The sequence below is a fragment of the Medicago sativa genome, chromosome 7, assembly GCF_051527215.1.
Source record: "Medicago sativa cultivar Bolivia chromosome 7, Bolivia_mono, whole genome shotgun sequence".
Classification (NCBI taxonomy): domain Eukaryota; kingdom Viridiplantae; phylum Streptophyta; class Magnoliopsida; order Fabales; family Fabaceae; genus Medicago; species Medicago sativa.
In genome coordinates this window covers 21,177,902-21,198,858 of record NC_140755.1, presented here as the reverse complement: position 1 = coordinate 21,198,858, position 20,957 = coordinate 21,177,902, and the positions used below count along the sequence as shown (strand labels likewise).

Here is a 20,957-nt window from a genome sequence, read left to right as displayed (position 1 = left end):
GGACGTGGTCGTGGGCGTGGTCGGAGAGAGGAACCGTGTGGCTCTAGTTCCCAGTCTCAAATTGATATCGAGATGCCATCATCACAGTCAGCCTCTAGTTCACAGCCTCCTTCCGTGGGAGTTGTTCAGGAGGGATACGATGGAGGACCTTCAAACATGTCTTTGTTGCCGAGTTTTGGCCAACATATTGCAGCAAAGATTTGGAATGGAGGTGTAAGAATTTCTTTTATTTATTTTATTCGCTTTTGAATGTGGTAGTTTAGTAGTAGAATTTATCCCATAAGTTTAGTGAATTTTGTCAATACATAGGAAGCAGAACTAACAATACTATTACTATATGAACTATACTTACAAGATAAAAGTTTACTATTTAAATAAATCGCTCTTATTTTGTTTTTTTGAAAAAAATATGATATAAGGTATTAACAATCGTTGATGGGTAAAGTATATGGAGGTGACTCTTAGAACGCAGTGTTAGGGCCATTTATTTAGACAGACAAAGGATTGCTTGAATGAGGAGATATAAAGGAAAAAACGTAGTCCAGACACTTGATTAATGATATATTACATTTGATTAATAGATATATGTGATGCCGCAACTTTTTTAGATATATATTCAGGTAATGTTTTTATTCATACTTCATTAATTTTCTGGAAATGAAAAATGAGTTGACATATGATAGTGGAACATTTGTTCATATATTTGATAACAGTCATCAAAATTTTGGGAAGTAAAATTTAGAGACCAAACCAGATGCATGCACTGCTTTTATTTTTTTCACTCTGTACTCACAGCCGCCAAATAGTTTTATTTTTTTCCCCACAAAACCAACCTACACGTGCCTAATAGTTTTACTTTCTTGCTCAGGGTGAGGTATGTTGTTTTGGACTGTTGGTTATAATAGTTTTAACAATTTATATTTGCTTTTTTTTTCTAGGGCCATGAAAACACACATCGGGTGCTTAACAATGCCAAGCGAATAATAGACTTGAAATCAGCATTACCTCCAGATGTTGCTGCTATGGGGTGGTTCTGGAATGTCATCAGGGCATCTGGTCTTTATCCGCTCTTAGACACAAATTATGGTCAAGTGGACCACGGTCTCTTGATTGCTTTCTCAGAGAGGTGGCACTCAGAGACGAGTAGTTTTCACCTTCCTCTAGGTGAAATGACAATCACCTTGGATGACGTTTCGTGCTTGCTGCATATACCTGTAGGAGGTAATCTGCTGTTTCATGAGAGCTTGTCTATTCATCAGGGGACAGAGTATTTGGTTAACTACTTAGGATTGGAATTTGAGAAAATTGCCGCGGAGACCAAACGTTCAAAATCGGCACATATCACTTATGATACGCTTTTGAGTATTTACACGAGCTATCTGACCGAAGCGAAATCGTATGCAAATCAGCCTGGGGAGGAAGATTCAATGGAATGGTACCGGACTCGGTGCATCAAAGCTTTCCTGCTCTATCTAGTTGGTTGCATATTGTTCAATGATAAGGCCGGCAGTAGCTGTTGTGTTGTCTATTTGAAATAATTTGACGACCTGACTACGGTTAATCAAGTGTCATGGGGTGCCGCTGCTCTTGCTTTCCTCTACAATTATTTAGGTGACTTTACTAAACCCAGTTGTACGTCCTTGTCTGGCTACACTTGTTTGATGCAGGTAAAATTTTATAAGTTAAATTGTTATGTTAAATTTGGTGGATTTTCACACATTATGTTTAATGATATAATTTTGATATTTTTAGGCATGGATATATGACACTTTCCAGAAATTTGTCCGAGGGATCTTGATATCAGTTATACAGAGGATCGCCCACGTGCCACTCGGTACATGTTAAGACAGGGTCATGCTATACAACAATGTTACAGGAAGGCGTTGGATCGTCTTGAGGTTGATGACATCAATTTCTATACATATGATAGTCATCGAGAGAGTCATCCGCCGGAGGACATCATTTGGTTTTCAGGGTGGATAATGTGCGGTGTGTCATGTTATCGTCCACACTTGCCGGAGCGCGTGTTGAGGCAATTTGATTTTGTTCAGAACGTTCCTAGACATCCTGCTATTGGCGCACCATGCACATTGAGTATTTATCAGATGGAACAGGCTTTTCAGGATTATAATATGCATCTGATATCTGAAAAAGATTGTGGGCAACTAGTGGAAACTGATTGGCAGTCAGAGGATGGATACTTGGTGTGGTTCTATAAGGTCTCTCACCCTAAATTGATACCTGATGTTCCTAATAATCCGCCGAGGCCTGCTAATATTGAGGTTCTGTTACACGAGGAACATGGTGTTGATCCATTGACTGCCATGTGCAGAATCAAGGACCTGGCAATTACTTCCATCGAATAGAATTCAGAGCTTGCAGGTACTCCTTTATACATTGCTATGGAGCAGATTATAGCTCATGCCACGCCTGCCACTCAGTACCAGTCGTTGAGGCGTAAGCGGAGAAATGTCAGGCAGTATAGTTAACAGGGCACTAAGTGATGTCTGTATTTTGTTTTTAGTTTTAGAAATTTAGACTTTGGATATGAACCTATGTTGTCGAGCATTGTACTTTGTTATTAACCTACTTGGTAATTGAATCAATTTATGAACCTATGTAGTTGGGAATTAAATGGTTTGATCAAGTTCTATTTTCCTATAGCATATACTCTACCTATCTGGTTTGATCAAGTTCAGAATTATTGCTCATATAGTCTTGAGCATCATCAAGAGTACAAACTGCTAATACAAATAACCAAAATCCAAACAAATAATCAAAGTAATACAATAAAAATTAGATAGTCTTGAGCATCAAGAGTACAAACTATTAAACAAATAACCAAAATCCAAACAAATAATCAAAGTAATACAATAAAAGTCAGATAGTCTTGTGCATCAAGAGTACAAACCATTAATTCAAATAACCAAAATTCAAACAAATAATCAAGGTAATACAATAAAAGTCAGGTAGTCTCGAGCATATCTTCCTTGTCATCATCACACAAAATTGGATCATTTTTATTTGTTTCTTTGGGTGGTTGGTCGCCTTTTTCAATATCCATTAATTCATTAAACAAACACTGCATCGCAACAAAGTGATCCTCCCAAGCTTGAGACTCTGGCTTTTTTGTATTTTTTCCACTGCGGTGTTGTTGGAGGTATTGGGCATTCGGGTCTCAAAAACACGTGCACAAAGTGGTTAGGAATCAATCCTAGACACAAAATTTGTGCAGATGGATTTGTTGGAGGGCGACCACGGAGAGGAAAACATGTTTCAGAAAAGTTATTACCATGTTTCAGTACAACGACAACCTTATTGTATAATGTTGCAATGACGTGTCCCATATCTGGTACCGTCAACCATTTTTCTTCCGGCGCAATTGAGGTCTTTTCCTTTGGAGGGTACAGTGAGTCAGTCAGAAATTTTAGTCGATCTTCACCCCCAAATATTCCCAAATAATCATTCCTCTTCCCTGTTAATTCTGTAATGAGAGCAAGACGAACTAGCCCGTAACTGTCAGAACCAAGACCAAGATTTTCAGCTACAACTTGATAACCACAGTAACCGTCACCATCCACATTCACAATCTTTTCAATATAAGGTTTCATAACATTAGGCATCTGATCAATACAAGGAATATATTGTGTTGGTGTCGGGGTTGAAGAGGGATTAACTACACACACACACACTTTTCTTTTTCTGTAATGATGGTTTTGTCTGTGAAGCTTGACTATCTGGAAACTGTGCATCAACGTGCTCCCAAAAGGATGGCTCCTGAGTAGTAGAACTATCATCCAAAGTAGATCTCTTCCTCTTTTGCGCACCTTTTTGCGCACCTTTTGTCTTAAGCTTTTGAACCGGCGGAGTCAACGATGTCATTTCAGGGAATGCTATTTCACGCATTTGCTCCTTGATAATCAACTTCATATTGTAATCAGCTTTATTGAATCTTTCCTACAAACACATAAAAATAAATAATTACTAAGACTTAATAATTAAAAATAGTACATGTATGTCATAAAGTCGAATATACAATTTCTTATAAACTTATAACATACTTGAATTGCATTCAACTCATTTTGAATATAAACATGTCGATTACTTTCATCTACATCATCATCAACTTCAAAACATAACTTCTTCCAGTAAATGTTGATTTCATCAAGTCGAATATAACTTCCTAAATTCAATTTCTTAGAAATTAGACAAGTACAAGGTAACCCATGCGTCCATCGTATCACACAACCACACTTTTTACTATCTGAACCACAATCTTTTACCCGAGATGCTTGTTTATAAATGTAGTTCATTGCAGGTCTAGAAACATTATACTCCAAACTCTTGTACATTTTATTACCTTTAAATTTATGTTCCAGAACAGTAGAATTTCTTCCAAAAGTGGCTTGTATCTCAGTGAATTGTACTGTTAACATGGCATTTATTGCTTTCCATCCTTTTGCCAAATCACCCTTACTTTCCTCCAAATATCCTTTCAATGTACCATGAGCGGATTCAACCCTGTTTGTTGTTGTGCAACCAAAATGCATAACATGGTTGGTCCATGCTTTAACTATTTTTTTCTTCAAAGGTTCCAATATTGTACTTTCAACATATTTCAGAAATTTTGGAAATTGTTCACAAACCTTTCTGAATTGTAGCACTGCATCTGCATATAGCTCCTCAGATGGAGAATTGGCTATAACTTCCCAAGCATTCATGATGGTGTTAACTAAATCCGAGGACTTCACATGTTTCCCTTTGGAATCTTTGACTTTGCAATCCAAAATGCATCTAGCTCTCACATTCTTTAAAATATGAAATTCACACACTAAAGCAGTAGATTTTGGAAAAATGTTGGCAACATCATTCATCAGCCCGATATCCCTGTCAGTAACAATTACCTTCAGCATTTGTTTTTTACACTTCAACAGATTAGCACACTCTTGTAGAGCCCTAGTGAAATTATCCTCTTTCTCCCTAGTTAAAAAAGCAAACCCGACATTATATGTCATCTCAGTTGAGGTCAAACCAACAATCTCAAACAACGACATTTTGTATTGATTGGTCTTTTAAGTTGAATCCATCACCAATACAGTAGGAAATGTGTTTCACAGATTCAGGATGTGCAAAAAATAGATCTTGTACAATTTTTGACCCACTAACCGTTCTGTAATTGAAAACATAGTTGTTTTCTTCAAATTTTTGGAACAACTTCTGCATCTCTGTTCTCAAACCTCTGATACTCAGCTTGTGTCTGTGACGTGCATTGTAAATTTGTTTGGCAACAGTCATATTGTGTTTCCGTCTACCTTTCAAATCCAACAGAATATTTTTCAGTTTTATCAAATTTCTTGTCATGTCACCAACAATCTTTGACTCTTTTGCAGTTAAACGACCAGCCAACATATGACCTTCTAGCTTTGGCTCCATCTTATGATTATGCAGTCCTGAAATAATATTCAGACTCCAGAGTTTTGCTGCACTAAAATAACCGCGCAACCTAAAGGGACACCCGCATTTCCTTGAACCTGTGCCTTCTCGTTTAGACTCCTTTGTTCCTTTATACTCGCCACTTCTTTCACAAGCTAAAACAAGCTTCGGCTTTCTACGTCCAGAACCACTATAGGATTTATATATTATAAGCATAAATCCAGCCTCTATTGCTTGTCCACGAGCCCAATTAATCATCTCATCTCTATCTTCATACTTCATTTTATCTTTCATAACAAAAAATTCAGCAACATCAACGGAATAGACTTCAGGATTCGGCTTTGGAACAACATCAAGGTCAACCATATCTATGTATACATAACCAAAAATATTGTGTTAACAAAAAACTCACTATAGTGTAAACAATTACATTTAAATAACAAGCAAATATATAAACCAATGCATTAAAATTATATAATGATTAAAATGTATACAAAAGCATTATTGTTTAAAAAAAGTGTAAAAAAATAAACACTTAAACAGTAACCATCGTGTGCTAGTTCATGATTATTATGATTTGGTTTTCTTGATTTTGGTGTTAAAACACATTGAACAACATAATATAATACATTCTCATAGAGTTCTGTAAAAGCATAATTGAAGAATCAAAGAAAAATTATGATTTGAAATTGTTATCAATGCATAGAGTAAGCATGTCTTTTGGTACATATGACAGTAGCAGTTCGTTGCACATGAATTGTAGATCAGCAGGAACCAGATACCTACAATCAACAAAAAAAAACGACACAACATGAATAAAGATGAAAACATACCACACGCATGGACAGCAGTTAGAAATATAAACGGCACATTAAGTTGATTGTCAATATTCTAAGTAGAAATATGATTTATTGCACCAAAAGTTACTAATGGAATACTAAATATGTCAATGTCTATTATAGAACTGTGTTCCACAACCACTTTCGCTGCTTATTTTCTCCAGATTCAAAAGTCATTTTACAAAAATAAAGATCAAACTTTTCATTGAAAATGACAAAACTCTAAAAAACTATGCAGAAAAAAATGAGAGAGAATGAAGTAAGGTTTACCTGCTAATTGATTGCAATTGAGTGAAGATTGATGTTATTTGTTCTATTGATTGTGATGAAAACACAACAAAATTGTCCAAAAAACACAAGGTTCAGAACAATATTAAAGTTGAGTGCAGAAAAGAAACTAACTGCTAAATAACTGCATCCTTTATATATGGCTACTTCCAGTACGGTATATATATATACCGAAAGTTTAAAAAATCAATTTGAAAAGTGTGCCTCCGGACTCTATGTACCGGAAGTGTTAAAAATGCGATTTTGAAAAAACTGCATCTGGTATATACATACCGGAGGAGTAAAATGTGGCTCCAATTTTTAAGTACCAAGGTTAATTTTGTATTTTTAGGGGGCCTAAAGAGATATTGGGGGGGCCTAAAAAGCAATCTTCGTTTTTATTTGGTTTTAATATGTGCATTTGTCTTTGTTGTATGGATCAGTGGTATGGAGTTATTGGGCCTTTTGATGAAGCTTCTGTGTGTCTATTGGGATGATTTTGTAGAATGCAATGTTGTCTAATTTGTTGATGTATTAATGGTTAAACATTCTTAGTTCTGGTCCTATGTGATTCAGTCATTTGTAATGCACTTGCTAATTATTGTGGTTTTATGAGATCTGTTTAAAATTTTCGTAAGAAAAAAAAACGATGTAGCAATGTACACGCTCGTTGGTATGAAACATATTAACAGTAGATTATATGGTGAGGAGTTTATGGCATTGTCTATGCGTAAAATGTTGGTTGTGGTATGATGTTATACTTAAAAAAGATGGGGTTGGTGGAAAAAATATTAAGTGTATGAACATTTTTAGTTATATATTAGCAATTAGTTTGCCAATAGTGGGAAGATAACGATATTGTCCTTGAAGAATCGGTTGCACATTTCAAGGGACAATATATTATTGGCATTGAGCCTTTGTACGATGGACTTTTTTTGGGCCCATGTTATTTACACAACTAATAGAAAATGCTCCAACTTTGGTCCCATGCCTCTGTATGATTTATCATGGATACTCTCGACTTGATTATAGACTAATGGTTGTGTGGTTGATGAATCTTTTTTTTTATTTTAATGTGATTTAGCAGATACTACCGATCCATGTTAATTGATCATTTTTAACCTTCCAATTTCCAATCCTATGGTTCGTACATTGATCATTATTTTTTTGGGGTTTATTGTGTAATGATCTTTAAGTGGGTTTAAGTGTTTAATTGAATGGTCCTTATGCCAGTGTGGTCCAAAAATTAGATATTCCACCTGGTGTTTATCGCTGGAATTATTGTAGTTTTTTTCCAAGCAAGTTCTATTTGATTTCCCTCCAAGTCTTAATATTTGAGGTATTTGAATCTTCTTTGTTTTATTTGAGTGGATCAGCATGGATAGTAATGCTGTACTTACTCATCTACTATATATACTTCAATTTTGGCTTTCATCTTGGCAATAAATATTTATAGATTTCTATTGTTAGAATAGTACAATGATATTTTCTCAAGAGCATCGAATCAACATGCAGAATGCCATGGTGGCTGACTTGAAAACGTTTGTCGGAGAGCATAGGATCAAAATTTTTTGCAGACTTTGTTTCTTCCATGGATGAGGAAATTGGGGTAGTAATTGCATGTTTTTTTTTATGTTGTAGAGGGTGTTGATATGTGGTACAATGAACAACCTTCTTCGATTGACCCAAGGTTTATTTTATGTTTGGATGTATATAATACATAGTCGTGTCATTATTCGATGACCATAATAAATTGTATGTTCCATGTGTAGTTGCATTCACGTGGTGTTTCGTTATGTAGGTTTAGACTTCAAATTAAGGCCGGTGAATTTGGCAACGAAGTGGTATTTGTGTTGTTTGATGATATCGTCAGAAAGTTAGCTCATCAGACATGTGACTTACTTGGTTCAATGGTTGTTGTATGATTTTTTTTAATTTTTTTTATTTTAATTGGGCTTGCCTACTGTTTTATCTTGGTTTTCGGGTGTCAAACATTGATTACGTTTGAACCTTTTAAACCGGTGATATCTCATTTTTTCTTGGGAAGGGAAAAAGTAAGCAAAACCCTTGGGAATCGAGGTCCGGGAGTTGTTTTCGCTACGGGAAGGTGTTAGGCACCCATAACGACTATAGTATCCTATAGGAACCGTCTTTAATTTCTACGCGCGCGCTTTATTGTTAAATGCTATTTTGAAAGTGTTTATTTAAACCTAAGAGTTTTCTAAGTGAAGAATTGGAGGGAGAAGAATGTTTTTTTTGGATTTTTATTTTATTTGAATTGAAGGAATTTTGTTCCTTGCCTACGTACCCGTTTAAGGGATCAAATCCATCGTAGTTCTCTTCCAAAAATGTTTTTTGTTTTTGTTGGTTGATTTTAAGTTTGAAAATGGATTTTGAAGAATGAGAGAGAGAGGCCTTAAGGGCATGAGACTTATGAAATTGTGAGGTTGGATTAGTCATTTTGCAAAAGAAGTCAAATATGATTATTTTCATTGAATTTTGATTAAGAAAATGAAAGGAAAATTCAATGGGGTTTTGGACCCCAAGGTTTATTAAGAAAATAGTTTGAGTGATATTGTTCACATTTTTTTGAAAATTGATTTTTCTAAGTATAAAGCCTAAACATTCATCTAAACATACAATCCTAAACATACATCTAAACATGCATATTCTAACTATATACCTAAAGTGAAGTGTGTGCATGTGTCGGTGCTTGTGTCGGTGTACATTATTAGAGTCCATTGTCCTTTACATATGCCCTAATTTACATTCTATGGTCTTGCAAGATTTTAAAATTGCATGAAAGTAAAGTACAAAAAATCCTAAGTGTTTACATTCTAAGCCTTGGTAAGAATTAATATGCGAGAAATGAAACTAAAACGGAAGAATGAAGTATGCTTATGAAACATGAAACAAAAGGGTTAGTAGAACCAATGATATAGAAACAAAATGACAAATGCATAGTAAAACAAATATAGCTTGCAAGTAAAGTAAACTAACAATTTTAGTGAAAAGTGACAAAAGGACTTGAAATTCAATATACTTCTAAAGCAAGTTTGAGACCTAAATTCTCACAACATTGGAAATTTTAGGTGACTTATTTCAAGGAAAGAAATATGAGAATCAAGGAAAATCAACATGCCAAAGATTATAAGATTTTCAAGTCCTTTTATGCACTTTATTTCACAAGAGCATTTCACATTATTTACAACACAAAGTCCACAAAAATCAAACTCAAAACAGCAAGCATATACCACATTTAATAGGCAAATTCACTCCAAGAAATCACATGTTCAAAGCCACAATTATGTAACAAAATTTCAAGTTCAAAACCACATCAAAACTTCACAAAAATGTTAATAAAAAGGTAAGCAAAAACAAGAATATGTCCTACATGTTTTTGAAATGAACTTTTTACTTGTAATTGCCTTCCAAAAGATAGTCCTCAAACACCAAAGTTACTTACAAGCAAAGGCCACAAAATCTTCAAGGATTTTTACAAGTTTCTTACAAGATTTTATCAAGAACCGAAAAGAAATGAATTAACAACGAACAAATATTTTTCATATATTTTTCACAGTCTTTTAACATGCAAGAAACCACAAAAATATAGAGGAAAAAAAATTAAAGAACACATAGAAAATTGTTTGGAGTTTTTATCATGAGAATCTACACAACAGGGGGGGGTATGAACATGCAAGGGGATATGCAGTAGCAAAACAGCAGACAGGGCCTAGAAGCAAACCGCACATGGGCTTGGGTATGGGTTAGGATCAAACCCATGGGTCATGGGTCATGGCATGGATCTAGTATAAAAGGCATGAGTCACTAAAAAAGGAAAACCATTGCTGCAAATTAAAAAAAAACGTGAATGACCCTCATTCTCTCTATTATGCAGCGCCGCCCCTGACCTTTCTTCTCCGGCGAGTTTGAAGCTTCCGGCATGGCGGCCGGTGGTGGCGCCACCGTGTCGGAGCTTCAAAACTCTACCAAACTTAAAGAATTCTACACGTCTCGAATCCTCTCTCCTTTCTCTATTCAAATCTGAACTCAGTTTTTGCAACATACAAATTAAACTCACTAGATCTATGAAAAAAGAAGCGAAATAATATTTATTTTTACCTCTGTTTGATACCGATCTAGCTCTGTTTGAGTCTGGTTCGGCTTGAGTATTAATCCTTGCATAGATTCGATCTCGTTTTGGGTTCGTACTACTTCCACTTTACTTCAGACTGGATCCGTTTCTGTTCCCTTCCTCTGTCGTTTTGTTGTTTGAACTCCACTCTTCCCTTCTTCATTGTCATCACCGCCAAAACCGATGAAGACTCTTCGTCGTTGTACTGAAACATGATCGGTGGCGGCGCTGCTGGTGGGAGAACCGTTGCCGTCATGAATGGCGGCGTTGGAGCATCTAAGGCTGCGTTGAGTATTCCACTTCAAGACTGGTAAGGTGAAATTGTGAAGAGGTTTACGTGTTTTGAGAATGGGTGAGATAAGTTCGGTTTCTTCGTTTTCCTCTTCATCTGCAATTTCTGGTTCGCACTGTTGATGCTGGATTCGGTTCAACCGATTTTGAATGATGATGACGAGTTCGTTTCGGACTCGTATCTGTGAGCGTTGTTTGTTCTTTTGTTGAATTTGTGACGAGATTCTGATTTGATGGAGGTTTGAGGTTGTTAGGAGAGTGGTGGTTAGAGGTTGAAGGTGGTGGTTATGGAGGTTGAAGTGGTGGAAAATAGTTGGTTAGGGTGGTTGTGGAGTTAGTTAGGGTGAAAATTGTGGTGAGGAAATTAGTTAGGGTGGTTTGTTAGAGGTTGTTGAAGATGAGAGAAAAATGGGAGAGAAAATAATTAAAAAATGATTTTTTGGAATTTTTGGGAATTTTTGTGTAAAAATGATTAGTTGAATGAACCTTGACCAACTTTGACCTATTTATAGGTGATGTGGGAGTGCTTGGACCAATGAAATAATGCCATGTGGCACTTGACTTGTAACAAACTTTGACTTGACTCTAACAAACTTAAAAAGGGATTAAAATGCAAATAACAAAAGTACAAGGACCGAAATGAAAATTAAACTAAAATTGAATTGAAAAAGTAAAATGAAAATTAACGTAAAACGAGACGATTAAAAACAACAAAGCAGATTAAAACGAATCAGAAATATTATGTGAAATGACCAAAACGCCCCTAGGGACTAAAACGACTAAAAATGACTCAGATGCAATTTTAAAATGGATTTTTAACAGGGAATTAAAGCAAGAACTTATACAAGCGAATTAAAAGACTCAGACAATTTTTAGAATTTTAAACAGGGTTTTAACACATGAAAAGACTAAAATGCCCCTAAGGGCAAAACTGACACAAAATGACTTCAAATGCAATTTTTTGAAATAGATTTTGACATAGAATGAAACAGAGACTTATTCTAACCAGATGAGAAGACTCAAAAAAAATTTTAAAGATTGAAAGAAATTTTGACATAGGAAATGACTAAAATGCCCTTTTCACGAATTTTGCAAATAACATTGAAATAAAATGCAGAGAAAGATGCAATTGATCAGAGACATATCAGATGACTTGAAATGCAAGAAAAGAAGAATTGATCAAGTATTTTTAGGTCCAAAATTAGGGTATAACAGCTGCCCCTATTTAAGTTTCTTTGTCCGGGGAGTCAAGAGACGAAGTCTTAGAATTGACGGGACGAAGATACTTAAATATTAACATTTGCACTGCTTTTGGACATAAAAATACGTTTTCAGATTTTCAAAAACATGAATGCCATGCAACATTTCATTTATGAATGCAAGACAATCGAACCGGAATCTACGGGCTGTGTCACACCACCAAGGGATTTATAGACATCAAGGTAGAAAGAACGGGCAACAAATAGACAGGTACAAGCTGTTCTTTGGATCGAACTTGCCACTTGACCGAGAGATACAAACAAGGGATGGGTACAAGCTGTTCTTTGGATCGAACTTGCCACTTGACCGAGAGAATACAAACAAAAGATAGGTACAAGCTGTTCTTTGGATCGAACTTGCCACTTGACCAAGGAAATACAAACAGGAAACGGATACAAGCTGTTCTTTGGATCGAACTTGCCACTTGACCGGAGATACAAACAAAGGGTAAATACAAGCTGTTCTTTGGATCGAACTTGCCACTTGATCAATACCACAACATGTGAGTAGGTGCAAACTGTTCTTTGGATCGAACTTGCCGTTTGACCGGAAACAAAACATAAGCAAAGGGTACAAACTGTTCTTTGGATCGAACTTGCCGTTTGACCGGAAACATAGACATATAAGCAGGTACAAGTGGTTCTTTTTGGATTGAACCTTGCACTTGACCAGTAATCAAGATGCAAATTGAAAGTCTGGTTTAACAAGATACCAATTGAGGGTAAATTGTCATTGACTTGATTTGAAAGTAGACATGACCATTTTTGTTGTCCCAAAAGTAAATTGACATTGATTTGAATTGAATTGAAAGTTGAATTTGACATTGACATTGACATTGGCTTGGAAATTGAAATTGACATTGACATCGACATTGGCATTGACATTGACATTGACATTGACATTGGCATTGGATATTGAAATTGACATTGACATTGGCATTGGATTGGCATTGACATTGACATTGACATTGACATCGGCATTGGATATTGACATTGACATTGACATTGACATTGGCATTTGACATTAACATTGACATTGACATTTGACATTAACATTGACATTGGATATTGAAATTGACATTGACATTGACATTCACATCGGCATTGGATATTGACATTGACATTGACATTGACATTGGCATTTGACATTAACATTGACATTGACATTTGACATTAACATTGACATTGGATATTGACATTGACATTGACATTGACATTGGCATTTGACATTAACATTGATATTGACGTTGTCATTGACATTGGATATTGACATTTGACATTAACATTGACATTTGACATTGACATTTGACAGCTGACAGTTGAATATGCAACATGTATGTATGGTATAGCAAGATTATTGGATGTATGAGCACATATAATGCATGATTATGCATGTATGAATGCTTGAGATGCATGACTGGTTGGCAATTTGGCAGAGAAATTTCACAAAGGCAGACAAGACACTGGAAGATTGGGCACGTAGTGGCTCGTGCTGCGACATATTCACAGGGGAAAACCTCTTTGGAGAAACCGTCGTTTGAGAGACGTATCAAAACCATGGCTGAGGGCAATAAAACTTGTAAAGGAGGACCCTTGGAAGGTTCTTGGATACGGGTCGCCGTTGCTAGGCGTGTCAGTGCTGGGTAAACATTGGATGTTCGCATCTGTGGTCAATGCTTTTCAATATTCTTTTCATTTTCATTTTCAAACCCCACTTTTGCCTGAACCGCCCTTTCGGGTTTTCGATTCACCGGGGAATAGATTCTTTTCATTGCCCCATTTTTGCCTGAATTGCCTTCATAGGTTGTCAATCAGCGGGGTGCTCATTTTTGCCTAAGCCGCCCTTTCGGGTTTTCAACTTAGCGAGCTTTTTATTTGTATTTTTTTATTTTCCATTTTCATTCTGTTTTTTCATTCTTGCCATTGACCACAGATCATCCTGGGGGGTAACCTGCTTGTAACGTGTATTGAAATAGACATTGACATTCATTTATTCATGCATATTTCATTGAAATGTACCCTGTTGCTCAGGTTTGCTTTCAAAATAGACAGAAAAAGATTTTTCAATTTTCAAAGATGTTTGTTTCAGATATTGACATTATCAAAATAGAAAGAAAATGTTTTATATATAACATTGAAAGTAGAAAGAAGAATAGAGTTTCAAACAATAGCACAGGCTCAAATTGATGTAGAAGAGTGAAAGTCAGCCAAAGGCATGGCTTCACGGATTTACAAAGCTTGGAAAATGGTAATTTTATTGGTTGGTGATACATTGAACACGATGACCGCTACATTTCATAGAAATTTTGAATTCACAAGTACAGAAGCCTCTGATGAAGAAAATCATTGACAGTTGCAGATGCCCCAAGGGGTGATGGTGATTTGCCAGATATAGTTACTTGTCTTTCATCAACCTCATTTTTGCATGAACCGCCCTTTCGGGTTTTCGGCTCATCGAGGCGCTCATTCTTGCCTGAGTTGCGTACAATCTCAGCGAGCTCTTTCATATTCATTTTTTTTGTCCCTAACTTTTGCCTGGATCGCCCTTTCGGGTTTTCGATCCACCGGGAAGCGCATTTTTGCCTAGGCCGCCCTTTCGGGTTTTCGACCTACCACGCTGTTCTTTTCTTTCTAGACAAAGTATTTCTTGACTATATCGGCATTAACAGGGTTTGGGAGTTCAACACCATCCATGTGTGTAAGAATCAAAGCACCACCAGAGAAAGCCTTCTTGACAACATAAGGACCTTCATAGTTAGGTGTCCACTTGCCCCTTGGGTCGGGTTGCTGACTTATCCTTCTTTTCAATACAAGTTCGCCTTCCTTGAATTCTCGCGGTCGGACTTTCTTGTCAAAAGCATTCTTCATTCGCACTTGATACAACTGTCCATGAGTCATAGCATCCATACGTTTCTCTTCAATCAAATTCAACTGATCATACCGACTTTGACACCATTCAGCCTCAGTCAACTTTGCTTCCATGATTACTCGAAGAGATGGGATCTCCACTTCCAGAGGGAGAACTGCTTCCATGCCATACACAAGAGAGAAGGGAGTTGCCCCGGTTGAACTGCGCACCGTAGTTCGGTAACCATGCAAGGCAAACGGTAGCATCTCATGCCAGTCTTTGTAAGTAGTGACCATCTTTTGAACAATCTTCTTGATGTTCTTGTTAGCGGCCTCAACTGCACCATTCATCTGAGGTCTATAAGGAGAAGAGTTGTGATGTTCGATTTTGAATTCTTCACATAAAGCTTGCATCATACTATTGTTCAGATTGGAACCATTGTCAGTGATGATCTTGTTGGGAACACCATATCGACAGATGATATTATTCTTGATAAACTTGACAACCACTTGTTTGGTCACATTGGCATAGGAAGCAGCTTCAACCCACTTGGTGAAATAGTCAATTGCCACTAGAATGAAACGATGTCCATTGGAAGCTTTCGGTTCAATTCTTCCGATCATGTCAATGCCCCACATAGAGAAAGGCCATGGGGAAGAGATAACATTGAGGGCATGTGGAGGCACATGAATCTTGTCAGCATAAATTTGGCATTTGTGGCATCTTTTAGCATGTTTGTGTCAGTCACGCTCCATAGTTATCCAGTAATAGCCGGCTCTTAGCAGTTTCCTTGACATGGTGTGGCCCGAAGCGTGGGTCCCAAAGGTACCATCATGTACATCATGCATCAACTTCTCAGCTTCTTGTTTGTCAACACATCTCAACAAGACCATGTCATAGTTCCTCTTGTATAGGATTTCTCCGTCCAGAAGGAATTTGCTAGCCCATCTTCTCAAAGTCTTTTTATCTCTGTTAGAAGCACCAGGTGGATATTCACGATTCTGCAAGAATTGCTTGATGTTGTAATACCAAGGCTTTTTATCATTCACATCTTGATCAGCCTGATCTGGCATATTTTCAATAGTAAACACGTGAGCGGGTCTATCAAGACGCTGCACTTTGATTACGGGCACATCATTCCAGTGATTCACACGAAACATGGGAGACAAAGTAGCGAGAGCATCAGCCATCTGGTTTTCATCCCGAGGGATATGGTGCAACTCAACCTTGGTAAAGTATGTCAACAGACGTCTTGCATAGTCACGGTATGGGATCAGCTTCTCATGGTGAGTCTCCCATTCACCCCTTATCTGGTTAATAACAAGTGCAGAATCTCCATAGATGTCAAGGTGCTTAATCCTCAGATCGAGGGCTTCTTCAATGCCCAAGATGCATGCTTCATATTCAGCTATGTTGTTTGTGCATTCAAAAGTTATTCGAGCAGTGAAAGGAATGTGGTGCCCCTGCGGAGTTACAATGATGGCCCCAATTCCTTTACCGTAAGCATTAACAGCACCATCAAACACCAATCCCCATTTGCTATTGGGGTCTGGCCCTTCATTGATCAGTGGCTCTTCACAGTCTTTTGCCTTCAGATACATAACTTCTTCATCAGGGAAATCAAACTTAATTGGCTGGTAATCATCAAGAGGTTGACAAGCAAGATGTTCAGCAAGGATGCTTCCTTTGATTGCTTTCTGAGCTTTGTACACAATATCATATTCAGACAACAACATTTGCCAACGCGCAATCTTTCCAGTAACAGCAGGCTTTTCAAAGATGTACTTGATTGGATCCATTCGGGATATCAACCAAGTTGTATGATTCACCATATAATGACGCAGGCGTTTGGCAGCCCAAGCTAAAGCACAACAGGTCTTTTCAAGTATTGTATACCGAGTCTCACAGTCGGTAAACTTTTTGCTCAGATAGAAGATAGCATGCTCTTTCTTACCGGTCTCATCTTGTTGACCGAGAACACAACCCACTGAATCATCTAACACTGACAAATACATGATCAAAGGCCTTCCTTTCACTGGCGGGACAAGGATAGGTGGTTCCAACAGGTATTCTTTGATGCTATCAAAAGCTTCCTGGCATTCATCATTCCATACAACAGGCTGATTCTTTCTGAGCAATTTGAAAATTGGACCACAAGTAGTAGTCATGTGAGATATAAATCTTGAAATATAATTCAGACGTCCGAGGAAACCTCTGACTTGCTTCTCAGTTTGAGGGGCCGGCATCTCTCTGATGGCTCGGACTTTGTCAGGATCAACTTCAATGCCTCTCTGGCTGACAATGAAGCCTAGCAACTTTCCAGATCGTACACCGAATGTGCATTTGTTAGGATTCAACCGCAGCTTGTACTTTCTTAATCTTTCAAACATATTTTTCAAATACACAACATGCTGCTCTTCATCACTTGATTTCTTAATCATATCATCAACATATACTTCAATCTCTTTGTGAATCATATCATGAAACAGAGTGGTCATACCCCTTTGATAGGTAGCACCAGCATTTATCAAGCCAAACGGCATCACTTTATAACAGAACGTTCCCCACGGAGTGATGAAGGACGTCTTTTCTCTATCTTCAGGAGACATTCGTATCTGGTTATAGCCAGAGAAACCATCCATGAAGGAGAACACTTTGGATTGAGCAGTACTGTCAACAAGCACATCAATATGAGGCAATGGGAAGTTATCTTTTGGACTGGCTTTGTTCAGATCTCTGTAATCAACACACATTCGAACTTTCCCATCTTTCTTTGGTACCGGTACGATGTTGGCAATCCACTCAGGATATTCAACTGTCATGAGGAAACCCGCATCAATTTGCTTTTGCACTTCAGCCTTGATCTTAAGAGCCATGTCTGGACGAGACCTTCTCAATTTCTGTTTGACAGGAGGACATTCAGGCCTTGTCGGTATCCGATGTTCCACAATCTTGGGATCTAGACCCGGCATATCTTCATAGGACCATGCAAAGACATCTGGATAATCATGGAGCAGCTGAGTGATCTTCTTTTTCACTTCTGGCTCAAGTGCAGCACCAATCTTGATCTCTTGCTTGTTCTCTTCAGTACCCAGGTTGACGAGTTCAATCTCTTCCTGATGAGGCTGAATGGCTCTTCTTTCTTGCTCAAGCAGTCGAGTGATCTCATACGGTATCCCTTCATCATCATCATCCTCATCTTCAGCTTCATATACAGGGAATTCAAAATTTGGAGGAACCATAGGGTCACTGTGTTCAACGGGTTTATTATGGTTCAATCTGCATAATATGATTGGGATGATTTTAGAAAAAGTTTTTCATGCAGATTTTTGAAATTAATAAGAAAAATACAGATGTTTTGGTTTTTTCTGGCATTACCATTATTTCCAAGAAAAAGGCACTAAAAAGTAAAAAACAAAGAGTCGTGAAAAAGACGACAACTTTTATTGATAACGGCAATGCCGAAACAAACATGCCCTTACAATGATATCACTTTCGCCTTGGGCAGAGCGAAAGGATTGTTATTTTGAAAACAAAAAAAACATGAGCAACAAGACACATTACATGGAAGCATGCATGACTAGAGGAACATCAATGGCTTCCCAATTTCTCACGGTGCCTCCTGGTACAACAAATGTAGGCACGTGACTACTCCCAGCAGCATCTTCAGCAATAGCGTTGATGAACCCAGCACTGTAGAAAGTTCCAGTTGAAACACCCGAGGTTGAGGAGAATCCAAGGCCCTCTTTACGCTTGTTTTCCAGAATCTGAATCACTTTGCCCCAGTCTGCAGCTTGCCCTTCTTGAACAGCCTTCTGGGCATCCTTCAATGAAGCCATAGCAGTACCAGCTCTTCGAGGCTCTGCGCCTTCAACAGTCAAGCCTTGAAATGCAGTCCCTTCAGCGGATCCTGCTTCAACACAAGAGAAAGATGATACTTGGCTAACCAGAAATGCCTCTTCACCATGCACAGTGACAATCTTACCATTCCTCATGAACTTGAGCTTCTGATGCAAAGTAGAAGTGACTGCTCCAGCGTCGTGGATCCACGGTCTTCCGAGGAGACAACTGTAGGAAGCATTGATGTCCATGACTTGGAAAGTAATTTGGAATGTCTCTGGGCCAATGGTAATTGGCAAGTCTACCTCCCCGAGAACATCTTTGCGGGATCCATCGAAAGCCTTAACCAGATAGCTGCTACCCCTCAGGGAAATTCCATGATGACTTAATTGCCTTAGTGTGGACTCAGGCATTACATTCAACGATGATCCAGTGTCCACCAAAACGTTGGATATCATATCAGACCCACAGTGCACCGAGATATGTAGAGCCAAGTTGTGATACTTCCCTGCTTCGGGGAGTTCATCGTCACCAAACCCCAAGTTGTTGCAAGCAGTGATATTACCCACTATTCCGTTGAACTGATCCACAGAGACTTCGTGGTCAACATAAGCTTGCTCCAGTACCTTCATTAACACTTTCCTATGGGCCTCTGAGCTCATGAGCAGAGACAGGATGGATATCTTTGATGGGGTTTGTAGCAGCTGGTCAACAATCTTATAGTCACTTTTCTTGATAAGCCTCAGAATCTCGTCCAGATTAGACTCTTCAATGGGCTGGCCCGAGGGGCTGGCATTCTCTTCCTCAAGGTTAGCCATGTTTCTTCTCTTGTCTATCTGGTTGATGAATCTTGCGAGCACGAGCCACCTTTCAGACTGCGGCAGAAGAACCAGGAGACAATGAGCACGGGAAGCCATTTGTGACCGATGAATGATGCATATGATGCATGATATGCAAATGCAAAAAGCCTCTCTTTTTTGTCAGAAGACTTGTCAAAGTGGTTGTGAACATCACGGAGAAACACGGTTTTATTTGAAAATCTTGAGCAAAACTAAAAGTTTAGTTGAGATGGTATAATTGGCGTTCACGTCCGTGATGTTCAAAAGATGACTTGTCTAAGTCCTCCGATAAATGCATGGGAAAAAGTTTATGCATGTATGCATGTATGCATGATTATGTTCAAGTTCGGAGAAAACATGGTGGGTTGAAGTTCAAAGTCGAGGAGTCATGGGTGGACACGGTGTCCGGTGAATCTAGGGCTTTAGGATAATAGTAACCGGGTTCTAAAAAAGGTTCCCAAGTTGCAACCTCTCCGACGTATATCACGGTGTCACGAGACAAACACTCGCTCCATGATTATCCGCGGAAGGTCTAACTTGAGTGTAGTATCGCGTGACAACTAAAACTCGAGACAACACTCGGTTTAGCCTCCGCACTACATCCTAGAAAATGGCCATGGATGGGTTCGGTTATCTACGGTTCATAGCGTCATAGAACAATTAGAAGTAAAGTGCCTAAACGCGACAACACGCGCCGACAACATCACCCCCAAAATGCCTCAGCTATGTGGGATTGATCGCATAATCCAAAACACGAGGCAACCCCCGGAATGAATTGTCGATTATATCCCTCCTAAATCCTAAGTTCACTCAGCCCGGGTGCAGGACTTTTGATATTCTCACCCCACACGTTTGCAAGAATTTAAACATTTATTCACATAGGAAAGCAATTAAAAGAAACAAGTAAAAAGAGCGCAAGCGTGGAAATAAAGACTAGGCGTAACTCTCGAATCTCCCCAGTGAAGTCGCCAACTGTTTTATCTTGGTTTTCGGGTGTCAAACATTGATTACGTTTGAACCTTTTAAACCGGTGATATCTCATTTTTTCTTGGGAAGGGAAAAAGTAAGCAAAACCCTTGAGAATCGAGGTCCGGGAGTTGTTTTCGCTACGGGAAGGTGTTAGGCACCCATAACGACTATAGTATCCTATAGGAACCGTCTTTAATTTCTACGCGCGCGCTTTATTGTTAAATGCTATTTTGAAAG

General features: G+C 38.1%; 1 protein-coding gene and 2 pseudogenes across 1 annotated transcript; 2 read left to right on the top strand and 1 right to left on the bottom strand.

Moving 5' to 3' along the window:
- Positions 1 to 1,570: 1,570 nt before the first annotated feature.
- On the top strand, positions 1,571 to 2,634 carry LOC146904986 (uncharacterized). The gene is made up of 2 exons (XM_085728413.1): positions 1,571 to 1,575; positions 1,790 to 2,634. Exons 1-2 carry the CDS (start codon positions 1,571 to 1,573, stop codon positions 2,364 to 2,366), a joined length of 582 nt encoding a protein of 193 aa, XP_085584539.1. The 3' UTR covers positions 2,367 to 2,634.
- A 331-nt stretch (positions 2,635 to 2,965) lies between these two features.
- Positions 2,966 to 5,799, bottom strand: LOC146904985 (uncharacterized; annotated as a pseudogene).
- A 2,331-nt stretch (positions 5,800 to 8,130) lies between these two features.
- The window catches only part of LOC146904984 (uncharacterized), a 79,384-nt pseudogene continuing 66,557 nt past the window's right edge, over positions 8,131 to 20,957 (top strand).